Source organism: Aythya fuligula, chromosome 2 (genome assembly GCF_009819795.1).
Source record: "Aythya fuligula isolate bAytFul2 chromosome 2, bAytFul2.pri, whole genome shotgun sequence".
NCBI lineage: Eukaryota > Metazoa > Chordata > Aves > Anseriformes > Anatidae > Aythya > Aythya fuligula.
The window spans coordinates 99,053,288-99,076,991 of record NC_045560.1 but is presented as its reverse complement, the minus strand read 5'-3'; the positions used below and the strand labels follow the sequence as shown (position 1 = coordinate 99,076,991).

Here is a 23,704-nt window from a genome sequence, read left to right as displayed (position 1 = left end):
AAAATATGCTTGCCTTAGCAGAATAAGGCTATCCTTATTCCAGAGCATTGTGGCATGGCAGAAATTTATTGCATCAACTGACTTGACCCCTAAATCTAACATGAAAGGAAATTTAACCTTTTAACAGCATCATATGAGTGGATTCAAAATGAGATTATTACATGAAGATTTACCCCAGGGACAGAATAACTAGAATGCAGTATGCCAGGAGAAAAGCCGTGCCAAGTGACATGCATGCTCCCCGTGTTTACTTTAAAATAACACTCCGAAGCACAGCACGCACCCACAGTTCGTCACAACACTCACACTCCTTGGTTACTCATTTTGTTCTCAATTTCCAGACAAAGCCTGTAGTCTTAATCCATTCCACACTTCAGATTTTTATTGCTCTGGTAGTTTACAAAATAGAAGAAAAATCCAACACTGACATATAGAGATTTCTATTTAAAAGGGAATTTAGACTCATCAGCTTGCCTGCTAACCCTGTTACTGACACCCTTCCTAGCAGAGTTATTAGGGCTGGTCAGCTCCAAGCAAGATCACAGTTTCTTGTATTCTGAGTTTCGTACCCAAAGCATAGTCCTTGCAATGATGAGTTTAAAATATGTGCATTTTTAAAGGACAAAAATAATGTAGTTTGGTGATTTGTTAGTAATGCTAACTCTATGAGTGTTTGTTTTAAATTCAGATTAGCAGCTGGAAGTAAGAAGGTCATCTATTTTTAAGGGGTTCATAATGAGCTCGTGCTGATTTGAAGAACGAACTGAAACGTCCCCGCTTGGAAGCCTGCGACAAGCCTGGAGCTGCATTCCTGTGCCTCCTGCAACCCAGCAAGTCACGCCTACGGGAACGGTGCAGGCACATCCACGCTCACACTAAACTAGGTCAGAGTTTGCTCAAGCTGTAACACTTTGTCCAAGAACCAGGGTAAATGTTCAGGTGGTTTGTCTGTTCCAGAGAGAGAAAAAACAATGCTGGATTCATGGCAGAGAGAAGAGAGAAAGATCCTCTGCAGCTCAGCAGTTAGAGCTCAGAAAGAAAGTCCTGGCTGATTGTCCTTGCTTCAAACTCCATTTCTGTCTTCTCCAGCGACTGTTCTCTCTGTCTCACCTACTGACACTTATTTGCCAACACCAACTTAGTGTATGAAAAAGTACAATTAGTTGTGAAGTCTGATCCTGTCGAAGTGCTTGTTATATGTGGTCTGAGACACCAGCCTGCCATGGGACCTCAAAGCAGACAAGCCTTGTTGGTCAGACTTGTGCATCCACTAGATGCTGAGCTTCTCAAGCATAAAATCATACATCCCTCAGCAAAGGTGGAGTAAATTATCTTGCATATGCAGCTAAGAATCAGAGCAGCCCACCACCAGGTGCTGCCAAGAAGCTAGTTAGCTTTAAATCTACACACCCTAGTTCGTTTTCTAGTAATTTGTTCATCCATATCCTCCGGTCTGACAGCAGATCTCAGCAAGACAACAAAGTACATAATTACTTGTATTACTCAAATATTTCTGTTACTTCATTAGGGTCAAAAAGTAATTCTACAGAATCACCTGAAGATAAAAGAATTTCCCATTCTAAACCCAGAAACTGTGACTGCTGAAATGCCAAATTCCTTTTATAATTTATGAAGTGCTTGTACTCCTTAGACCCATGCAGAGACTGTTACTCACTGCAACCCTACTCTGAAAACAGATCCAAATAAACACAGGCTGGGAATCCATTCAGTTTACAAATGAAAGGCCAGTTTTGCTTGCTTCCAGTTACCAGCCCACCAACCTGTGGGTTTCTGTGTCGTAAGCTAAGCTCTTTTTTCACGTGAACCCTCAGGACCTTCATAGAAATCATACCTATCATGCTCTCAAGGACAACCCTGAAAGCCCTGTTAATATATGATGAGTGATGCTAAAAGCATCAACTGGCTTCAGAAATGTCATTAAGGGAAATACTCCACTTTTTTGGCTTACCATTTTCCACTCTAACTACCTTCTCCTAGCCCTCAAAGCAGTTTCCAAAATATATTCTGTCAGTTATTTACCCACAGCTAATGGACAGTAACCTTGTAATTTCAAGCAATGCGAGGCCACATTTATCCAGGACCTAAGTAGGCGGAACTGCAGAGCTCCTGTGGAGAACTCTTACCTTGTAATGCGATCAGTCACTCAGCTTTATCCAAGCACCAGAGTTTACATAAAAAGGAGAGATTTCTGCAATAACTGTGCTACTGGATACTGTTCATAGGCACTGGGAATCCACAGGATTTCTGCAGTGTTCTGCTCAGGGACACCAAAACCCTTCCCTAAGGTTTTCTTGTGCCTAACTCCTCTTGGCTGACAGCGCTACTTTTCTCTCAGTGAACGGAATCAACTGCTCCTGGCATTATGTGGGAGACCTTATTGCACTGTACCTGAAAGGAAGGTGTGGGGAGCTGGGGGTCGGCCTCTTCTCACAGGTAACTAGCGATAGGACTAGAGGGAATGGCCTCAAGTTGTGCCAGGGGAGGTTCAGGTTGGAAATGAGGAGACATTTCTTCTCAGAAAGAGCAGTCAGGCACTGGGATGGGTTGCCCAGGGAAGTGGTGGAGTCACCATCCCTGGGGGTGTCCAAGGAAAGGTTGGACATGGTGCTTAGGGACATGGTTTAGTGGGTGATACTGGTGGTAGGGGGATGGTTGGACCAGATGATCTTGAAGGTCTCTTCCAACCTTAATGATTCTATGATTCTATGAATTATACCAAACAGGACAGAAGTCAAAATCTATTCCTTATATGTGAGACTCGACAGTGCAATCCATTCTATTCTGAGCTCTGTGTTGGCAGCCACCAAGATCTACCAGTAGTTGCATTGCGTGTCCCCCGTTTTAGCAAGCTGGCAAAGAAAATTTCAAGAATTGCTTTATGCACACTCTGGCATGTCAGAAGATCGAGAACAAGTCTAACTACTTTTCAGAAAGAAGAGAAAATCCAGCATTAATCCTCAACCAAGATGCAATGTGCCAGCATCAATTCATGCGCTTGTTTGACCTCCCACTTACAAGCCAAGTCACTCGCTAGGTGAAATATTTCAATACATAATGAATTAACCAGGAGAATGAATGCAATGTAACATAAAAGGAAAGCTAAATCAGGAAAGTAAAACTCAAATATGCAGTGTACCAGTTACTAGCTTCACACCAGATCTGGTTTGGAAGGAGACAGTATAGCTCCCTCCTCCTCCTTGTTTCTTCTGTACTATTTCTGAAATCCTTTTCTATGTTCAGCTCATTCATTCTGACCGAGTCTCAGATGACAATTTTCACTGCCACAGCCTTGCAGAAAACATTGCAACAGTTTTGTCAACATGACCACAAAATTCATAAGCACCCGTTTACCCCCAGCACTCATTCAGGAAACAAAAACAATAGTGACTTCCTTTTTTCTTTTTTGCTTCTGCAGAGAGACGTACTGACTTACAGATTTGTGCTCAGGCTCCATTTGCCTAGCTTTTACTCCCTGGCCAGTGCCTCTCTGGCATTCTGCAAACCTTTGACTGCAGCACGGCGCTGGGCACAAGAGAAAGAAAGGCATTAGACCACTGTGCCAAAGTCAGTGAGCAAAAGAGACATTTTCCTTTCCCCATTTTATCAGATGAAACAAATGAGTGAGTGTACTGGCTTTACACTGCACAAACCAAGAGGAAGACAATGCTGTCTCCACTGAAGGGAGCCCACTTGCCACTCTGCATACTTTTGAATAAGAGAGGATGGTCAAATTAAGATCAAAAACGCAGGGCACAAAACAATTACTTCAGGATACAAAGGCAGTATAAATAGTGGTGTTGTATAAGTAAGCAAGGTAGGAATACATCTGGTTTAAAGCACAGACCACCAAAACCAGCTTCTCCAAACAAAAACTAGTATGAAAGGAAATTGCCAGATCATTAGAGCAAGTAACTTGGATGGGATTTTGGGACAAAGGGCTTTGTTCTGCGAATAAATCAGTCTCTGCTTTCTTTTCTTTTTGCTGTCAGACTATGAAAACAATGACTCTCCTTAATTCACTTGTGTTTTTTTTTTAATAGCACAGTACTTCTTTCCTCACCACACCCATCCTTCTTCTTCCTCTCATATTAGCAATTAAAAGCTAAAGTCTCATAAAAATTCCTCTATGACCCCTTATGGAATGCAGGTCTAGCCTTACTGTAATAAAAAGGAAATTTAATACTTTTTTTATCATTTCACATTTAGAAAGCTGCAACAGTAATGCTCACCTCTCAGGAACAGCTTCCATCAGCACCCATGGAGGGGAATATGAACAGACCAACTACAGGGAGCACGCTGTGTGCATCTACAGTAGGTTTTTAACATGGATCAGTTTCCCTGTTGTCTCCACTCACTGCATTTTTGGTTCACATTGTGGAAATTCTCTGAGCGTGCCAGCTAGACTGCTTTGAGATGGAACTGAGTTTGAAAAGATACTCCAGGGCACTGCATGATGTGATCCAGCCCCACTAAGCAACCAGCATGTAAGGGACACAAAGGGACACCATATCAAAGTTCCCAAAGCATGCATAACACAGGAAAAAACAAAACAAAAAACAAACAAAACAAAACAAAACAAAAAAAAACCCACATCTCTCACAACAAGCGTGTTGCTTTTTGCTTTATGGATGCACTTTGATTGCATTGCCCTATCTGTGGATGCCAACATAATTATCCCATTTGGAAATTCTTGCAAAATTATTTGAAAGGTTAAGCTTGTGTTTGCTTTTTGGTTTTTGTCTGGCCCAAACACGCAAACTTAAATGTTATTTTAAAAAATAACAGAAACTTCAGTATTTCAAACCCAGTTTACACGTCTAAATATCAACTTAGAGTTAATACATCCTTTTTAAAGGTCATCTGTAACAAGTGGATAAAGCCTGAACTTTTAGCTCAGCCACACCACATTCAGAACAAAAGCTAGGGCAAGACCAGGATGGTGTAAGAAATTAGCACCAGACAGAATCCCAACTATTGTCATATTGTCATCTATACCTCAAGTTAAACTTCTAAGGCAAAGATGGTGATGGGCGTACTCTAAGGGTGTATCTGTATCTCTAGAGCAAGACTGATGGAAGAGAACAAAGTTGTAAGATACTAAATGCCTTCACCATTGAAGCTGTGCAAGATGTTTACTGCAAGAACCCAAGTTTTATTAGATCCTTGGCTGCTTTAACAGTAAAGGAATTACCACTTAAGGAATCCCATAAAGAATACGTAAAAGACTACCACATTGTCTTGTGCACATGTAGCAATGTGTTTAATGCCTCAAGTCACAGAACTTCCCCCTTCTCCCTGCTAAAATATATATTTATTAAAGAGCTGTTGTTTACAGCATACCATTTCTTAGTTTGGTTTGGCTTGATGCAGGGCTTACACTGAACACACCTTCCCTGGTGCTGCCAAGGGTCAGTGCTGACGTTACAAGTCCTGGCCACTGTCAGACAGGCAAAGCTTACAGGGCCACTGCTAACAGCGGCTACTTGGCGCTGAGTGCTCCACAGCACACCATCCCACCTCTCAAATATAAACTTCCCTGCATAAGGGAAGCATCCAGCTTTCACTGGCAAACAGGTTTGTCTGAAAAGTGTCCCAATATGCAAAAGCCTCCCTTCTGAGGCCTTCAATAAAAGGCTGAAATTAAAAGTATTTAAGCCAGGCAAGAGTAAGCAATTAAACTTTTATTCATGATCATTTACATATGCCTCAAAATGTTCACCACAAAAATGCAGACTTTCAGTTATCTTGTATTTAGCATAGAAAATGGTCATCTCTGTAGTAAAGCACCAAGGAGCACACAACAGAACAGTCAGAAACAGATTCCACGTTATCAGTTTTTTCCCTTCACAATGTACGACGACAAAGTTGAAGATTACATAAAAGTCTAAAAGTTCCAGAACAAATTCTAGAGTCACCTGAGTGCTTGGCAGGAACAGTATTACATAGTAGTAGTTATATTACCTGTAGTGGAATTACACGCAGCACTTATTTTGTGCCTTTTTTATTTCTTTGCTCAGAAGTGTTACTTTTCACAAAACTGAGACAAACATTATCGGGACAAACACTGGGTTTCATATTTGGTCTGAATTTTCCAGTGGCAGCCAAACAGAACAGTTTGCCGGTAGGAATATCTACAACTGTAAGAGCAGATGTCAAGAGGGAAGGAAAGAATCACCTAATTATAGTCTATCATCTCATTACATAGGGCCCAACCATGTACAGGCCCTTACATACTCATTACTCTACCGAGCTTTTCCCCATTATGCTTATTTAAATTAGCATTTCAAATTTACTTAGAAGACAACATGATTTTTGAGTTAAGTAGCGTACATGGACAAATGCATGTACAAAGTTTTGGTAGTAATTTAAAGCTGCAAAACTGATATGCAAAGAAAGTCCTACAGACCCCATTACAGGTTAAGAAGAAATAACCAGAATCAGGGTGTTACATATAAAACTACTTTAACAAAGAAACTCATACAGTTATCAAGTAATTCATTAGAGAATAAATTGTTATATAAAAAGAAATGCTGCCTTTTTATCACTTCAGTACAGCAAATAAGAAGGCAACATTAAGAAAAGTGCACAGCAGAGAAGAACTGTTCAGTTTTCTGAAAAAGTTGAATTTGTCTTCAGACACCAGGCTTTCGTCAGGAAACATTGGGTTAGGATTGCTTATATTCTCTCCCCGATCAGTCTCTTCTTGCATTAGTTCTTGGTAAGGCGCTTACTCTGACATGTAGGAACGATACATCAGGGCCACGATAATTGCTGCTATTGCCGGGATCACCCAGTTGGACCATGAACTAGAAAGAAGTTTTTGAAACAGCAGTTTAAGAAGTGACAACCACCAAGTTAAAAAAGCCACTGGTTAAAGTCCTTCCCTCCCAACATATCCTTCAACGTTAGGGCAGGACACCTGGACTGGCCCAGTAATGCTCTGGCCAAGTAAAAAAGCTTGTCCTGCTCAGACTTCACAAGAGAGCTTACAAATTTGTTTAGTAGAAAAATAAGACTCTAGACATGCTTAAAGTCATGGCATGCTGCCCAGAATATCATTCATTCAGAAGCCATTTAAGACATTACACACGACACTTTCAAGTACCCAAGCTCCCCACTCAAAGGAATATGGAATGGTGCTCAGAGGTTTCAGCAACAGGCAGCAGGATATAACTTTACAAAGTTATTTCGGCAATTTTGAACATATCCTCCACATCACCCCATTCTGACAGTTTTTTCCTTTAATTATAGCAAATTTTAAAAGTGAGTGAATCCATGTCAGTAGTCAGCAGTGGAACCAAGTGTCTTCTACTTATCTACTAGCCTTCAGAAATGAAGGCTTGTACAGCACAAACAATTCAATAGAAACTGACACACACCAATGAGCAAAATTTAGATATTACATTGACATGCTTGTAAAATCGTACATAGATGCCAAACTGGACTTTACACAGAACAAAAATGGTTGTGCTGCATCCTTTGACATCTATGCTTCCTGTAAATAGATGCTATTCAGCTTTCTGAGCTTCAGAAACATTATCATTGGGAGCTTTGGGTTTGATACCAGATGTCATACTGTACCTGGAATTAGACTGCACAGTGGTTATAAGAGGTTCCTGGAAAGGAAAACAAAAAGATATTTACATCAGGTTTCATACTAATTGCCCCTCAATTTCTCAAAAATTAAGGGGAACTAATTTTGAAAACAACTCTGTGCATTGCCTTTGGAAAACATTTTATCAGATTTGCTGTAACAGAACTGTCGTATTATAAGCCAGATAGCAGCAGTTTCTGCAGTCAGCACTGCATCGGAAGTGATTTCCCAAAATAAAAAACTTCACTGCAAGTTTTCCATGAAGTTAACGTCAACCTCAAGATACATTTTGAAAAGCTGTAGTTGCCTAAAAGACAAAGATCCATTGCTTGTCTAAAATCCCATCAAAGAGACTCCAAATGAATACATGAGAATTTCTTACAGGGAAGCAAGGTGCTGATTTACATCCACACAAGGCTTATTAAACTCAGCTTGTCAGTGTGGTGTTTCAGATTGCTTAAGAACTGCTGTCAAACTATTCCAGCTTTTGATTCTGACTTGTATTTCTTGTGCCATTTGCATAGAAAAAGAACCACTACAAGACCAAATCCTAGTTGGGTATTTATGTAGTTTATATGAAGACTTAATCATTTGAGTATTACTAATTGCACGTTGCCCTAATTGCTTTTAAAAGATCCAAGCACTGAAAAAAAAAAAGTAATAGTACAAGATCCATCACTGAAAAATGAACTGACTGAGCTATAAATATTCTGATACCAAGGCAAAGAGTGAAAAAGATCCCTCACAGGGATCCTGCATAGGTTTAAACAGGCTACATTTTCAAAAGCCCGAATTATCATAGGGTGATGCACAACAAATGACATCTTAAAATAACACAGCTCAGTAATTACATCCATATTGTTTTTGTGAACACCTCCCTAGAGAATTAACCCCAAAGCCAACCCATGTGGAGCGGCTCATGACCACACCATTAGGGCTAGCACCTTCTACGACAGACTTGCTGCATTCAGGGCCAGGGAATGGTTCCCCCCAACACTAAGACAGGAAGAATGCAAGCCAAAATACCAAAATACTATTAAAATATTAATAAATTCACCAAAAATACGTTTTTCAAACATTATGACACAGGAAAGTACCACTGATGGTACTTTAAACTGTGCAAAGATTAAAAAGACAAGCACAAGGCCTGCTGAAGGTTCCTAGAGGGCCAGGGCATAGGTTTGTCACACATCCAGAGGGCAGTTCTACGTGAAGCTGTCTTATCAGCTATGCCCACACATCCTGTTAGAGCAAAGTGTTCTGTGTTTCCAGAGAGAAGCTGGAAAGCACACATTAGTGTAGATAACCATGACCACCAGCACTAAAATGAGGGAATAAGCCAAACAGGAAGGTAGTAAGATGTCATTTGGATCTCTCAACTCCAACTGACTGTGCTTAGGCCAAACTACAACCCTGTGTATTTCAATTCAGTAAGATTCTGTGAGTTTCCTATAGTAAGAGGTGGTATTACTACAACTTGCACTAGGCAATCTGTTTCTCAGTTGCACTTACAGTTGTTGCTCTTACAGCTTAAGTGTAAATTATCCTGAATTTCAAAAGAAGTCTGAATGACAGATGTTTTTATTGGTGGGAAGAAGCTCTAAATTCCAGTCACCACTGGATTTGTTAATTTTCCTAGTATACTAGTTCAATTAGTTATGATGACAGATCAACGGACTTAAGAGATTTATGATCTGAAACACTACACTTAAATAACCTGATTTATTTTTGCATGTGAGTATATCGTTTACCCAGAGATACACCATCTACAATGCCCAAAAGAAATAAGGTGACACTTTAAGAAACAATACTTACTGTTGGTTTCTGAAGTTTTGCTCTATCATCCTGCATGAAAATAAGGAGAGAAAAAATGAGTTTTAAATAAACATCCAAAACATGAAAAAAGTCAAAGAATAATTCAGTTCACGATTCCGTTCTGTTAGCATGTACCTATTTTTCCCTAGGAAACAGACTTATAAAAGAGGTATCAGTATGTGTTGTTGAGCTACCATAAGCAAGATCACTGCCTTGAATAATACTTCCCAGGATACAATAAAGAAGTGAAACTTGAGTCTTAAACTTTTTTTTTTTGTGCACACGTTTTTGCATTTCTTTTGTCTCTCGACAGTACACGCCTCTTTAGCTTACACATGGATTACAGTGGTACTAGCTTACTTCTACCTAGTCTACTCATATTTATCAAACAAAATTATCTAACTAGCTTTGGTCTAACATCCAATACAAACATCCCAGATTCTATGGATGTCTCAGAAACCCATGAAGATTTACTTGGGATAGTCACATTCATTTCAAAAAGAAACAGCATATCTTCTTGACATTGTTTTATTTATCACAACTATCAAACTGCGTGTTTCATATTCAATAAAAACGGGCATTTATCAAACAAGGATGAACTGGACTGGTGGCAGGGTATGAACAATTTTACTGTTATCAGCTGCTGCCTGAAATAGATAAATCTAGGGCATTACAAGTATGCACCAGACCTGAATTACTTCATGCTAGCAGAGGCTACACTAGCAATATTCACCAGGAAAGGACCTAAGACAGGAAGAGGATCAGGACTCTTACTCTTAAATGCAATTTTCAAGACAGAATGTTTGAAGTTGAAAAAGGCAGTGATATTCACCTCAAATGAAAGACAAAACAGACAAGACAGACAGCTGAGGACAAGAGAAGAGGCAGGGATGGCAGGCAGTCTCTGCACACTACCTGCCTGGGTCTTCCAACAAATGGATTTCAACTACCACCACGCAGCAGAGCTCAGAAGAGGCATATCTGAAGGCAGCCATGGCCGCTACAGCAGCTCTGTACCTACGAACTACAAAGACTGGTGCTTGGTAAAAGTACAGGAGATATGGAGATTACAGGAAAAAGACGAAGTGACAGATGGAAATGTCAGTGACAGTGGGAACACATCATAAGCCTGGCAAACAAGTTGGTCATACAGCACAAAATGAGTGGAGCCAAAGAAAGGAAAAATACACAAAGCATCCAATTAGATTATGTTTGCACCTTCCCATCTGAATATCAGGAAGCACTTGTTTACTGTGGCGGGTGACCGAGCACTGGCACAGGCTGCCCATAGAGGCTGTGTGCTCTCCTCCTCAGAGACCTCCAAAAGCTGCCTGGACGTGGCCCTGGGCAGCCTGCTCCGGGTGTCCCTGCTGGAGCAGGGGGCTGGAGCAGGTGACCTCAAGATGGTCCCTTCTAACATTATCCATTCTACAATTCTGCAGCAGCAATCTTCCAAATATACACACGAAGATCCAGACTGTAATTGTGGATCAAGATGGAAGCCTGGCATATACGTGTACAACGATGAAAGCATGAAAGTTGCTGAGTAATCACTTTACACATTGACTTAAAAAGAGGCCTAGACATTCCAACATTCCACCTTCAGGGATTATAGAGTCTTATTATAAAGCTCACAGGGTACAGCAAGAACAGCATAATTCCACATTCAGTTTACTCAAGAACTAAGCTGTAAAATATTCCAAAGAAGGAAAGTTTTACACATAACCATCCTCACATTATACTAGTCAAATCACTTTGCACTAGGGAAACAGTCTCAAAAACAAGTCTATCCACAAATGTCTGCAGAGCTGGCATCCAACCCAAACAGCAGCTCTCTTTATCTTGAAGAAAATTATCAGAGAAATAACTAGACATAAAGACACTATAGTAGACATTACATACTGGTACACTTGCATACTCACTGGATGTAGCTCCCCAATAATAAATGATTCGGACAGCGTCCTTGCATCTGTGGAGTGGCCAACATCTTCAAAGTTCTCAGTAGCATCTCCCCCTGCTTGCTCCCTGAGGACCTCTTCACCACCGGGGTGCTGCAATTTTTAATCAACGTTTATTTGTTATTAAAAACCATCGCACATTCTGAAAACAGAAGTTCATTTCCACATTTCTAAAAGTCCTTGCAAAAAAGAGTCACTAGACATGTCTAAAGCACCTGTAAACCTCTCTCAATAACTCGAGAGCTCTGTGCAATCTCAGAAGCCAAAACCAAAGAAGCTAGGTCTCTACTCCAGTGACAGATCGGTAACAGGCTAAGGATCCCCAGCAGCTAAGGATGGATTTAAAACATTACTGGTATCAGTGTTTTAGCAGCCAAACTGTTATCTAAAGTTACACTGTGCTCATATTTCAACAGGAAACATTTTTACCCAAACAGTGCTTTATACAGTAGAAGGATAAAAGCCAAACGGTGTAAGTTGCAGAAAGGAACATTCCAGGTAGGTATAACAAAAAGAGATATTCACAACAAAAGTAATCAAACATTTGAGCAAGTTGTGCATGTTCCCTGGACAACCTCCATCCTTTCAGCCTGCCTAGCCAAGGCTAGGAGGAACCTGACCTAGTTAATCATAGCTCAAGCTGGGGCAGGACCAGATAACTGCTAGGAATCCTTTCCAAAAGAAATTATTGCATGGTTATCTAGTAAGCCAGCTACTTTGGAGCTGCTTCAGCACCACTGAAAGCTCATACAAGACACTACAATAGCAATTTTGTTTTAGCAGACCACGGAATCCCCAAACTGCACTGTTGCTAAAACCCCTGAGATGGAGAGAAGTCACTCCCCTGTACCTCTTGATGCCTCGACCCACCACCATTCCCTTAACCAAATACCTGCTATCCATTGACTTCTATTCTTCCCCGGGATACGCTTTTGGGATTGCAAGAAGTTCCACATTTCTGTCCATTAAATAGCCCCATATATATACACCAAGTGACAGTGCATCTTCTGGTTACTTAAGGTTGAGAAAACTCACTGCAGTTACTCTGTTGTTAGGTAAGTAACCAAAAAATTCACCACTCAACTTGCACGTGGAAAACTATGAAACTGTTCTATACAAACAGGAGTTGTTAGATGAGCAATTTGAGACTGTTTAAGTACTGCCTTGGATTAAGACAACCATATAATAAATACTAATGCCTCACAAAGGAATGGAAAATTAAGTCTCCAAATCCTTATTTCATTTTTAACACTCCTGACTGCAGAATCTAAAGTGATGAAAATAGGCAAAACTTCTGTTATTTAGAGCCATGCCTAGCGTACAACTGAACAGAAAAGCCACATTTACAAAGGAGATGAAAGAAATGGCTTAAACATTTCTATCAGCCCAAGGAATTCAAGTTTGCATTTAATTCAGATCCACCATATTAACCTCCTATCAATCCTTTTCTTCTAATTGGGGGAAAAAAAAAAAAAAAGTAAGACTTGTTCATACAGATTAGGAAGACAGTATGACTACAGGTTCCCAGCTGTGACAGAACTCCAAAACTTGAGTTAAACTTGTGCCTTTGCAAAGATTTTTTTAAAGATTGAGAAGGTTCCTTAAAAAAAAAAAAACAAAAAAAAAAAAACACAAAACATCACAGCTAGAAGCACAAGGGATGCCTACCATGACTAAGCAAAAGCAAGATTAAGCAATCAATACAGAGATTAGGCATAGCAGCTGAGCACAAAAAAAAAAGTTAAGAGTACATGTAGAGTAAAGATAATGCAAACAGGCCTGCAAACATGGCACGCTCATCAAATCCTGCCCTTGAATCCTTTCTGATAAGTATTCAGGGAAAGGACTAGACAGACGTTGAGAGATCATTAGAGTTCAGTGCCTTGAAATCCAGAGTACACTTAGGAAGCTGAACTTGCATCTAACAGGCTCACAGATACTGTCGTAACTAAGTCTCCATAAAATTCACTCCATGGTTTTTATACCATGCTGAAGTACTGTGCTCCCCAAAATAGCCTATTCTCAGAGGCATGAGTCATGCTGTATAAACTGTGAAATGCCACATTGAAAGTATGAAATATATGCAACATCTCGAGCAGGAGGCAGAACTCCTTGGAAAAAACACGCTTATCTAACAAGACATCAACACCCAGCAAGAGGAACCAACGTGACACTACCCATAAAGCATTAACGGCACGTACGTTCACATTCATGCATAGGGTGAACCCAAGACCTGCTCGCACAAGTCGATAAAACATCAGTTACTGCAGCAAGCTGTAAGACAAGAGGATCCCTAGCAGTACGACTGCATCTACGTTACAGCCATTTGGGTACTTTAACAGACTACCTGCAGGCTGCTGACCACAGCATGGCCATCCACTGTGTTCCCAAATCCTTCCTGTGTGCTGCTACAAAGCAACCAAGTAGCTACAGGAGCAGCCTCACTGAGGCACTTCAGCTTTTCTCTGGAGGTTGTTTTCAGTCTGACCAGCAGCTGATCCCTCCAATGCCACGGTTTTGCAGAGAGTGTTACCACAGAGGAAGTATGGCCATGACCAACTCATCACACGTGTCAGCTGAAGGGGTGAAACTCATCCTGACCTCTGCCACTATAGCTGGATAGAAGTTAATTTTTCCCTTGTGTCAGCAAGACTATGGCAAAGATAAATGCACAGTGCTTCCAACTTAAGCCAACTAGCAGAAGATATCCTTAATAACCTACTAGATGTACTTAAAAGTATTTTGAAACTTCATGCATTTCTTTTTGAAAATGTCTGCTTTAAAAACGCAAATTTACAACCTCTGTGCAAACAACCAGCACACAAAACATGCAATTAGTGAAGATTTGGCCTTCCCCAATGAAAGGGTGTAACTGAAAAGCCTTACAGATTCCAAGAAATTACTTTTGTATCAAAAGCTTGGCATTTTCTGTGGTTCAATGAGTCTCTCAAAGTTTGTCTACACAAGGCCTTTGTTCGCACTTTGTATGACAAAGCTTGCTACCAGGATTTCCATTTTCATAAAAAGCCTCTTGCTAGCTCCCTGAACTGGAGGCCTACACTGTACCAATAATGACTCCTAAACTGAAATGCTATGATATAAATAACAAGTATTTTTGCAGGTAAAATTGTGGTTCGAGGGAAATAAAAAAGCTTTCACTAGTCTAGTTCATTCCTAGGACAGTCCCAATACAGCGTATCTAAGCTAGACGTGGAACAGAAGTCTGCACAAAGCCAGCAAAAGTACCTAGCACAGGCTAACTCCTAACAGCAGCACGTTAAGAAGATTTAGATGAAGCAACTAAGCAGTTAAATTCACTGTTATCATCTGGGTCAAGAGTCTAATTACTTCATTCTGAACACCTATCAGATCTCACTCTTGCTACAGTCATGCAACTTTCTCAGTGTCATAGTTCAAGACTATTAAAGTGTAACTACCTGAATTCACAACTCTTATCAACCTTTCTTCCCCCGCCCCCCCCCCCCCCCAAACTGGGGGAATCAAGTCTTGGATCCAATTCAAGTCCCGGGTGAGATAACTGAAGGCCTCCACCAGTGGCAACCTCAGGCATTCAAGTTTTGCACTCTACTGAAAATACAAAGGAGCAGAGACACAACTAAAGGTGCCCTGAAAACTTTATTGTGTAAAAAAGACTAACACTTGTTTGCTTTAAAGCCACTTCCATGTAGTCCTCCAAATTATTTCTGTAAGCCATTCAAGTTCCAGGACAAATTCTGCACTTATAAAATTTAAGGAGCACAGGAGAGTACTTCTCCTTATAAGTTCACAGTTTTGAAAGCCATCATTAGGGTTTTAGACAAAGTGCAAAAGAAATGCTCCATAGCTGAGTGCCCATTTTCCCACTTAAAAAAAGATTACAGCTTGCAGTGTGTGTTTTGCAAAGAACACTTAGAACTGCTATTTTCCAAAGCATTTTCAAGTCCTCCTGCAAGCTTCACCACAGCTTTAGGAAGTGATAGCACCAGTTTTTATTTTTAGACTGCAAGGTTCTGCAGTAAAAACTCACGCAGTATTTTGGCAGACTTAAGAATGTGCCACTATTGGCACCCTTTGATGTAAACTACTCATTAACTTATACTACTCCTCCACAACATCACATGAACGTAATTCATCTCCACATGGTGGGGAGACCAGTTTTCACTGGGATGCAGTAAAACAGTATTAGTTTTTCTGCACTTTATTCAATCAGCACTCCAAAAGATATTTTGTGAGAGCTGTCCATGCTGTTTGGAAACAGTGCTGTAAAAGCACAAGCTTACAGATCATGAAAAAGAGACATAGTCCATTCATATTTTCACAATATAAACTGTACATCCAAAGCAAGCTTTAAGACCACCAAAAGGACTGTATTAGATGAATATTAAATATGTATCTAGGTAGTTTCCAGAACACAGCATTTCTCAGAGGCTGAGGTGTTGGCTTCTCTGCCTAGCTTTAGGAATCCAACCACGATTTCAGCAAAGGAATTGGGAAGACCCTCACCACAACAGGAAGCAGAGATCAGGGTACTGATCATTTCATTCCCATTTTAAATAAGCCCAATCACTCATTTAACTCCTGAGATCAATGTCAAACAGTCACTCCTGAACAGTAGAATTGCTTTCTTAAACTACAGAAAAACACTATCAAGCAATACCACCGTACTGACTCCGTTACTTGACATTTCTGATCACACACATATGGAATTATCTCCAATATAGACAGATACAGCCATAAGATCCTGCTGTCAGTATGCATTCACTTCTCACAGCTGTTTTTCCTTAATGGATGTAGGGCCTGAAACTATGAAAAGGTTTCTCAAGTTTTCTGTAATACAGGTCCAACAGCTTTTCGATGGAAAAAAAAAAATGATATAGGAGTTCCCAGCCCCAAGAATATTCTTTCACGTCAAGAACATTCAGATAGCACACCCTAAAAGCTGAGGTCTCCAGATTTCCTCTTTTAGGGGATAAACATGGATAATTGAAGAATATTCAGAGATATACATTCACATGACAGTTTGAGAGATCCTACTTTTTGAGGAAAAGAACAGTTGCTGGAGTCTTCACCTCCAGTAATCTCTAAGATAAGGTGCCAACGCACATAATCCTTTTTTTCCTCCAGCACTTCATCCCTATTTCAAAGGATCTTTTTATTTTTAAGCCTTGGCCTTAGGAAACCAAGCCAACGTGGTCACCCTGTGTGATGCCTCCACACAGCCCTACCACTCCCAGTGCGCACACACTGCTCCCAGTCCACTTACTAATTTCAGTCAAGTGTTGGCAAAGGCTGACGGTTCCCCACACCCCGGAAAAAGTTTCACTAAACATCTGCGAGCTTTATGCAGAGACAGCAGCTGTACAGAGAAAATACAGCCTTTAAGTACTGTAATGAAGTGAAAGGCAACAGCATACATTCACTTGTTAAGCAAGAAAACATCCAGTGTATCCGTAACAGTGAGGCACTGTAAAGTTCTCAACTTCATAAGCAGAAATAAAATAATTCCAAAGGTTAATGCAATAGTTGAGAGATTTTTTTTGTTGAACTAAGAATTGGAACCAGTAAAGTCAGCTTCTGTTCCCAGTTCTTTACTCCCCAGTAAACTGATACGCTTAGATATTACTTAGTAGGGAAGAGGATTGAAGCGATGCATTAACAGTGCTCTCTCTGAAAGACTAATAGACTTAGTTTAATAGCCTATAACTAATTCTTGAAATATTTTAAGCTTTTCTACTTCCTGCAAGGAACACCAATAGGTAAAGCTGAATTTGACCAGTAATGCTATAGAAACTGCTCATGTAATCCCTGCTTCCCTGAGCAGTGTTTATCACAGTCCAGAACGCACCAGCAAGTGGCTCGCTTCAATTTCTCCTTATCTGTCACGTGTAAATCCCTCAAAGTGCTTGACAGACCAGAATGAATTAGTACATCACTTTGTAAGTTAACCACCTATCAAAAGCATTCAAAAAAGGCAAAACCCAAAGTACCCTATGAAATGTTTTTTTGAGGGTTCTACCCTCAAAAAAAAAAAAAAAAAAAAAAAAGCAGTACAACGAACACTAGGATATTCAAGAACTTTCCTTGGGAGTGCAGCTGCACTTAGATAGTCATTTTCAACAAAGCAATCTGATCTCGCTCCTTTATTATCTTAGCATATCAACCAGGAAGTTCAGCTCCAAAGCCAGCCATATCACAGCAAAAACTGTTTACCGTGAGGCTAAAGCCTGAGCCGGTATACCACAGTGCATCAGACATCCTGCAGCTGTCCAAGAAAAAAAACCTACTTAACTGCTTACAAACTGAATTCTTTTGGTTTGATAGTGAATTTGCCAAGTTATCCTGAGAGCTGAAATCAAGTCTACCTTGCAAAACATGAAACTAATCCATTTCGCATGTGTTCTGAACGAAGGGGCAGTCTGCCTCACTGTGCAGCTACTTAAATCATAAGCTTGTTAGGTCTTGGATTTGTCAAACGTTTTTCTGTTTTGTTTCTCTTTTAAATGAGGAAGACCTCACAGAACTGTGTACCAACCAAAACCGAGCGAGTCTCCAAGAACAGCTCTGTTTCTGAGACTCCATGAAAAATTTTTCTTCCCCAAGGCTTCTGGAGTTAAATTAGCCTTGCCTGTGTAAGTAAACATTTCCACACGTAGGTAATGAACCAGACCAGGGATACGGCTAGATGAAAGCCAGTTCAGGAAAGATTGGTAGATGCAGTTCACGACCCAACTGCACTGACACACAGCTTAAGAGTTGTCTTGTCAAATCCTTACTTGCAGAACACTCCACTTTAAAGTTCAAGCGCTTACAGTCATGAAAACCAAGACAGGGCCACACGACAGCAGAGGCTCACACAGCGCCGTGCCACTACAAGCTAATGTAAAAGCGCAGGAACTCTTCTAAATCGGGTGCCAGATCTTTGCAGAGTGGGGAGAAAGGGGCTGAGACAGAAAGCTCAAACCATCACGGATAAATCACTTTGCTCAGGAGTTGCATTTCTAAGAATTCAAAAGAAATTTCAATTTCTTTTGGAACTCGGAGGGACCCGAGTTTACCTCAGAAAGCTGGCACCCCCCCCCCCGCCGGCCGTTTAACGGTCGCCGCTTAACGGTCGCCCACCTCGTCGAGGAACTTGGTGATGTCGTAGATGCGGTGGTGCAGGATGATCCAGGTGCTCTGGCTGGTGTTGTGCCGCTGCACCTCCTCCAGCCGGTAGTAGCGGCCCCGCCACGCCTCGCCGCCGCTGCCGGCCTCCCCCGAGCCCCCCATGGCCGCCCGCTGCTGCCCAGCCTCGGCGCCGCGCCGCGCACACGGCCCCCGGGGCGCTCCGCAGCACGCCTAGAGCCCGGCCGCCGCCCCGCCCACCGCCCCGCCCTCCCGGACCGCTCATTGGTCTACAGGCACGTCTGTCAAGCAGGGCGGCGGGATGCCGCGCCAGGATTGGAGGACGCCGCGGGGAGGGGCGGGGCTTAGCGAGGCGGCCGCGGGGCGGGCTCACAGGCTCCTCCTACCCCGCCGCCAGGAGCGGGCGGAGCCGTTCGCTCCGCGCCACGTGACCCGGTCACGTGCGTCGCAGCGGCGGTTGCCCGCCCCGGCCCCTCGCGTGCCCCGCCTCAGGCGGCGCCATCTTGCTGCCCTCCGGGCGCTGCTCCCCGCACGGCGGCGCCGCCCCGTGGCGCTAAGGGAGAGCCGTGTGGTGTGGTGGTAAAACAGAGTAGGGAGATGAAATAAATGTATTGCCTATTGCAAGCTAGAGAAGCGTGAAACAAAAAAATTATAAAAACATCTTCCACCCATCCACCCTTCCACTTCCTCCCCCTGAGTGACACGGGAACAGGGAATGGGGGCTGTGGTCAGTCCCTCACGCTTCGTCTCCACCACTCATCGGTCACTCTCTGCCCCTGCTCCTCTCCACGGGCTGCAGCTCCGGCCCGGGGCCTGCTCCTGCGGGGGCTCTCCATGGGCCGCAGCCTCCTCCAGGCCACATCCACCTGCTCCACCGGGGGCTCCTCCACCCACGGGGGGGCTGCAGCGTGGAGATCTGCTCCATGGGGCACCCATGGGCTGCAGGGGGACAGCCTGCTCCACCAGGGGCCTCTCCACAGGCCGTGGGGGAACTGCTGGAGCACCTCCTCCCTTCTTCACTGGCTTTGGTGTCTGCAGGGTTGTTTCCCTCACATTTTCTCACTCCTCTCTCCCAGTTTCTGTTGTGCAGCATTTTTTTCCACATTTCTTAAACCTGCTCTCACAGAGGCATAAACACTGCTTATCGGCTCACCTCTAGCCAGCGCTGGGTCCCATTTGGAGCCAGCTGAAACCGGCCCTTACCTAACACGGGGCAGCTTCTGGATTCTTCTCACAGAAGCCACCCCTGCATCTTCTCACTACCAAAACCTTGCCACATAAACCCACTACAAGCAGCAAGGCTGCTTGGGGAGCCTGGTCCAGCCTCCAACCACAGGTGCTTCCTCATGGTGTTGCTCAATGCCTGCTGGCCCCCATTCTGTGGTGCTGAGGGCCCAGAGAGCAGCTCCTTCACCTCCTGACAACTTTCTTTAGCATGCCTCTCCCTGTTTTCCTTCAGTGTTATTTAAGCTAAAACGTCAGCCTCTTTGCTGTGGTCACAAACGTTTTTGGTGACTTTGCTTTCTTTTTGGCCCAGGGCAGCTCTCCTCACTGTGGTACCACCACTAAGGAAAGTCATTCAGCAACTTTAGGTCAACAGTACCCCAATTTACACTTTCCACTATGAATACAGACTATTTTATTTTATTTTATTTTTATTTTATTTTATTTTATTTTATTTTATTTTATTTTATTTTATTTTATTTTATTTTATTTTATTTTATTTTATTTTATTTTATTTTATTTTATTTTATTTTATTTTATTTTATTTTTTTCCTTTAAAGAGTTTGTTTCCAGTGTAACTTAAGTGACATAAAGTTTACAGAATGTGACCTCAAGATCCATTTCCTGAAAGCTGATGCTTAGCTAGTGGATTTGCACTTGTGCTGGAGCTGTTGGTTATTTGCGTGCAGGACAGTGTCGTACTTCCTTGCTGAATACCATACTGATTCTCAGGTCCTGTCTCCAGTTTATTACAGTGAACCAAATGGGAAGAGTAACTGCAGTTCTCCACAGCTTTGTGTCATTTTCGGTTTCAATAAGGAGGCTCTTTATTCCATCATCCAGGTCGATAATGAAAATAATAAATACTACTTAAAAATTCTATGATTTGTCCTTCTGTTTTGAACAAAAAACAGTGATGACCATTATCTGACTGAAGTTCATCTTAGCATGAGTTCAGTGTTGGTTTCAACGTCATGTGCTATGATTACCAGCATCTAGAGATGCAATTTCTCCTACACACCTAAGGCCTGTTACTTGAAGAGAAGGCTGTTGGGTTTATTTGATATGATTTCTATTTAGTACATCTATATTAAGTGGTACTTTTCTCTCTCTTTTACCTCTCCCCCGAAGGGACAAACCATTTATCAGCTCTCTGTCCCATTAGCTTTTATGATCACTGGAAAGGCTTAACTTACGCTGAACACAGTGAGTCATCCCACAGGGGAGTTGTCCTCTAACAGCAAGCAAATCATTGGAGCACTGCAGCATGTGTTTTTACAACATCTTTTCCACAAAAATCCCCAGATAGCCATTTAGAATTCTTTTAAGCATTAATGAAAGTTGAGGACCCAGCCTTTCTTTTCTATGTTTGCAATCTGAGAAGATTTTTTTTCACATTTGTTTTAAAGGGTGCTCTGCCTTAAGCCATAGCTTTGGGAATTATCTAATAAAATGGTAATCTTGACTGGCATTTTACAGAAGCATAGAATATCCTGAGTTGGAAGGGAACCACAGGGATCACTGAGTCCAGCTCCTGGCTCCACACAAAACCACCCCAAAATCAGACCCTATGTCTGAGAGCGTTGTCCTTCTTGAACTCTGGCAGTTTGGTGCCGTGACCACTGCCCTGGGGAGCCTGTCCCAGTGCCCGAGCACCTCTGGGTGCAGAACCTTTCCCTAATACCCAGCCTGACCCTCCCCTGTCCCAGCTCCATGCCGTTCCCTCTGGTCCTGTCACTGTCCCCAGAGAGCAGAGCTCAGCACCTGCCCCTCTGCTCCCCTCGTGAGGGAGCTGCAGGCCGCCATGAGGCCTCCCCTCAGCCTGCCCTGCTCAGGGCTGAGCAAACCCAGGGACCTCAGCTGCTCCTCACACACCTTGCCCTCTAGACCCTTCACCATCTTTGTGGCCCTCCTTTGGACACTCTACATTAGTTTTACGTCCTTCTCATACTGTGGCACCCAGTACTGGAGGTGAGGCCGCACCAGTGCAGAGCAGAGCAGGACAGTCCCTTCCCTTGACTGTCTAGGAATGCCGTGCCTGATGCACCCGGGATATGGCTGGCCATTTTGGCTGCTGGGGCACACTGCTGGCTCATATTCAACTCACTATTGACCAGAACCCCCAGATCCCTTTCCACGGGAAAAGATCTCTGTAGCCTCTCTTCCCCATTTAAAAAATCTAGTTTTCATGACTGAAGGAAGAAATTTGAAAAGCATTTTCCTTTAAGGGGAAAGAAAATACTTAAAATTATGGTTACAAAGCACTAGTCTTTTGATTTTTGCAGAGTATGACTGAGATAAAGCTCTTTAATGGGTTACACTGTAAGCAATGCAACACAAAATCAGAACAGCAAAGTTATCTTTGACATAGTTCCTCAAAAACCTTTCAGATCATCATTTTTTAGTCATGATTTACAAAATTGCTTTTCAGGTGAATACCTGGTGACAACAGATTTGTTTGGGCAACAAAATTGCTTTGTACTTATTCCTATCTTCACTGCTCTGGTAAGTCCATTTCCAAATAGGGCTTTCAGGTTTGGAAGTTGGTGGGAAATCTATCAAAATGTTTGCTTTTGGTGTGCATTGCTTGTGCTGGCTTTGGATAGCAACCAGATTTTCAACCTGCCTGCTTTTCTTTGAGACACTTTGATTGAGAATGCTGCTATAGTAAAGGAGTATATTTTCTTTGAATAATGAAATGTTAGTTGTTATTTTTTGGCATCAATATTCTAGTTCCTTTACACCGAGCCTGGCCTGCTCTGCAATGCTTGGGCTTGTGCAGCAGGCATGCAACAACCAGGTAATAGCCATAAGTTTGTGTCACTCCCACTGACATGAAATTGGTTAGTGCTGCTGCATCCCACTCACAAACCGTGGCCCACCGAAGGTGTTTGAAAGAATAAATCTATGGCAAGGAGGAAATTCCTGTCTCTGCTCAGTGTATCATCCTGAAATAGTCACTGCTCAGTTAAGGTGGTATGAATCATTATGGCATGATAACAGTTTGCACTATCTGGTCCCTTAGTCTGCCTGAAGGAGAAATAACACGAAGGACTAAAAGGATCACATTCTCAGTCTGAATTTCTGGTTCTTCTCATTCTCCTTTTCAGTGCTTTTAAGAACATCCCCAAAATTACAGAGTTGCAGCATGTCTTTTCAGTGGCATGGCAATCAACATACATACGCTTTGTATTCTGACTTCTCATAAAATACCCAGTCACATTCATTTCAGGATAATGATCGTAGCTGAGCCCAAAACTGCCTCATACTCTTGCACAAATAATATAGTCAATAATTTCTATTACAATGTAAAGCTTAAGCTGTGAGAGACAGCTTTGTTAGAACCACCATCTGTCTGATCACATTCCACTCCATATACCAGGTATGTTGTCTCAATCTTTTGATAAATGTTAGAGTGCAACTAAAATTCTGACCAAGACAAATGCTGTTCTGCATACATTCCTCCTTTGAGAGCAAGAGCAGGAGAACAGGTTGTCTGTGATCATTATTCACCATGTAATGTGATTCTGGATTAGTACAGATTTCAGTATGATGTAAGGAGGTACTGTGTTCTACATAGACAAGAACATGGTGTTCACCTGACACTTGAGAAGAGAGGTGGTTTTAAGCAGAAAGTACACAAATTTCCTGTAACACCAAGGAAGAAAAGATTTTCAGTGTGGATCCCTGTTTCCATGGTTTTCATTCTCTCTACCAGACTGGCCGCTGTCTTTGTATGGCTTGAGGAGGATATCTCTGTTGAGTTCCTAACAAATAAAATTTCTTGTTGGGCAGGAGGGGATGAGTTTCACAGGGTTCCTCAGGTTTTGGATCCCAGATAGATCCCAGCCCAAACATAGACTCAGAAGAAGATGGAAAGGATGCTTTCGTCCTTGTTTTTACTCTGAATATTTTGTCTCTTGTAAAAAAAAATATATATATATGTATATCTTTAAAATGTAACACG

General features: G+C 42.1%; 1 protein-coding gene across 1 annotated transcript; it reads right to left on the bottom strand.

Moving 5' to 3' along the window:
* Nucleotides 1–5,682: 5,682 nt before the first annotated feature.
* LOC116486608 (cytochrome b5) lies at nt 5,683–18,657 on the bottom strand. The gene is made up of 5 exons (XM_032182977.1): nt 18,508–18,657; nt 11,353–11,481; nt 9,431–9,460; nt 7,603–7,637; nt 5,683–6,827 (listed from the first exon to the last, which is right to left on the bottom strand). Exons 1-5 carry the CDS (start codon nt 18,655–18,657, stop codon nt 6,749–6,751), a joined length of 423 nt encoding a protein of 140 aa, XP_032038868.1. The 3' UTR covers nt 5,683–6,748.
* Between the last annotated feature and the right edge of the window lie 5,047 nt (nt 18,658–23,704).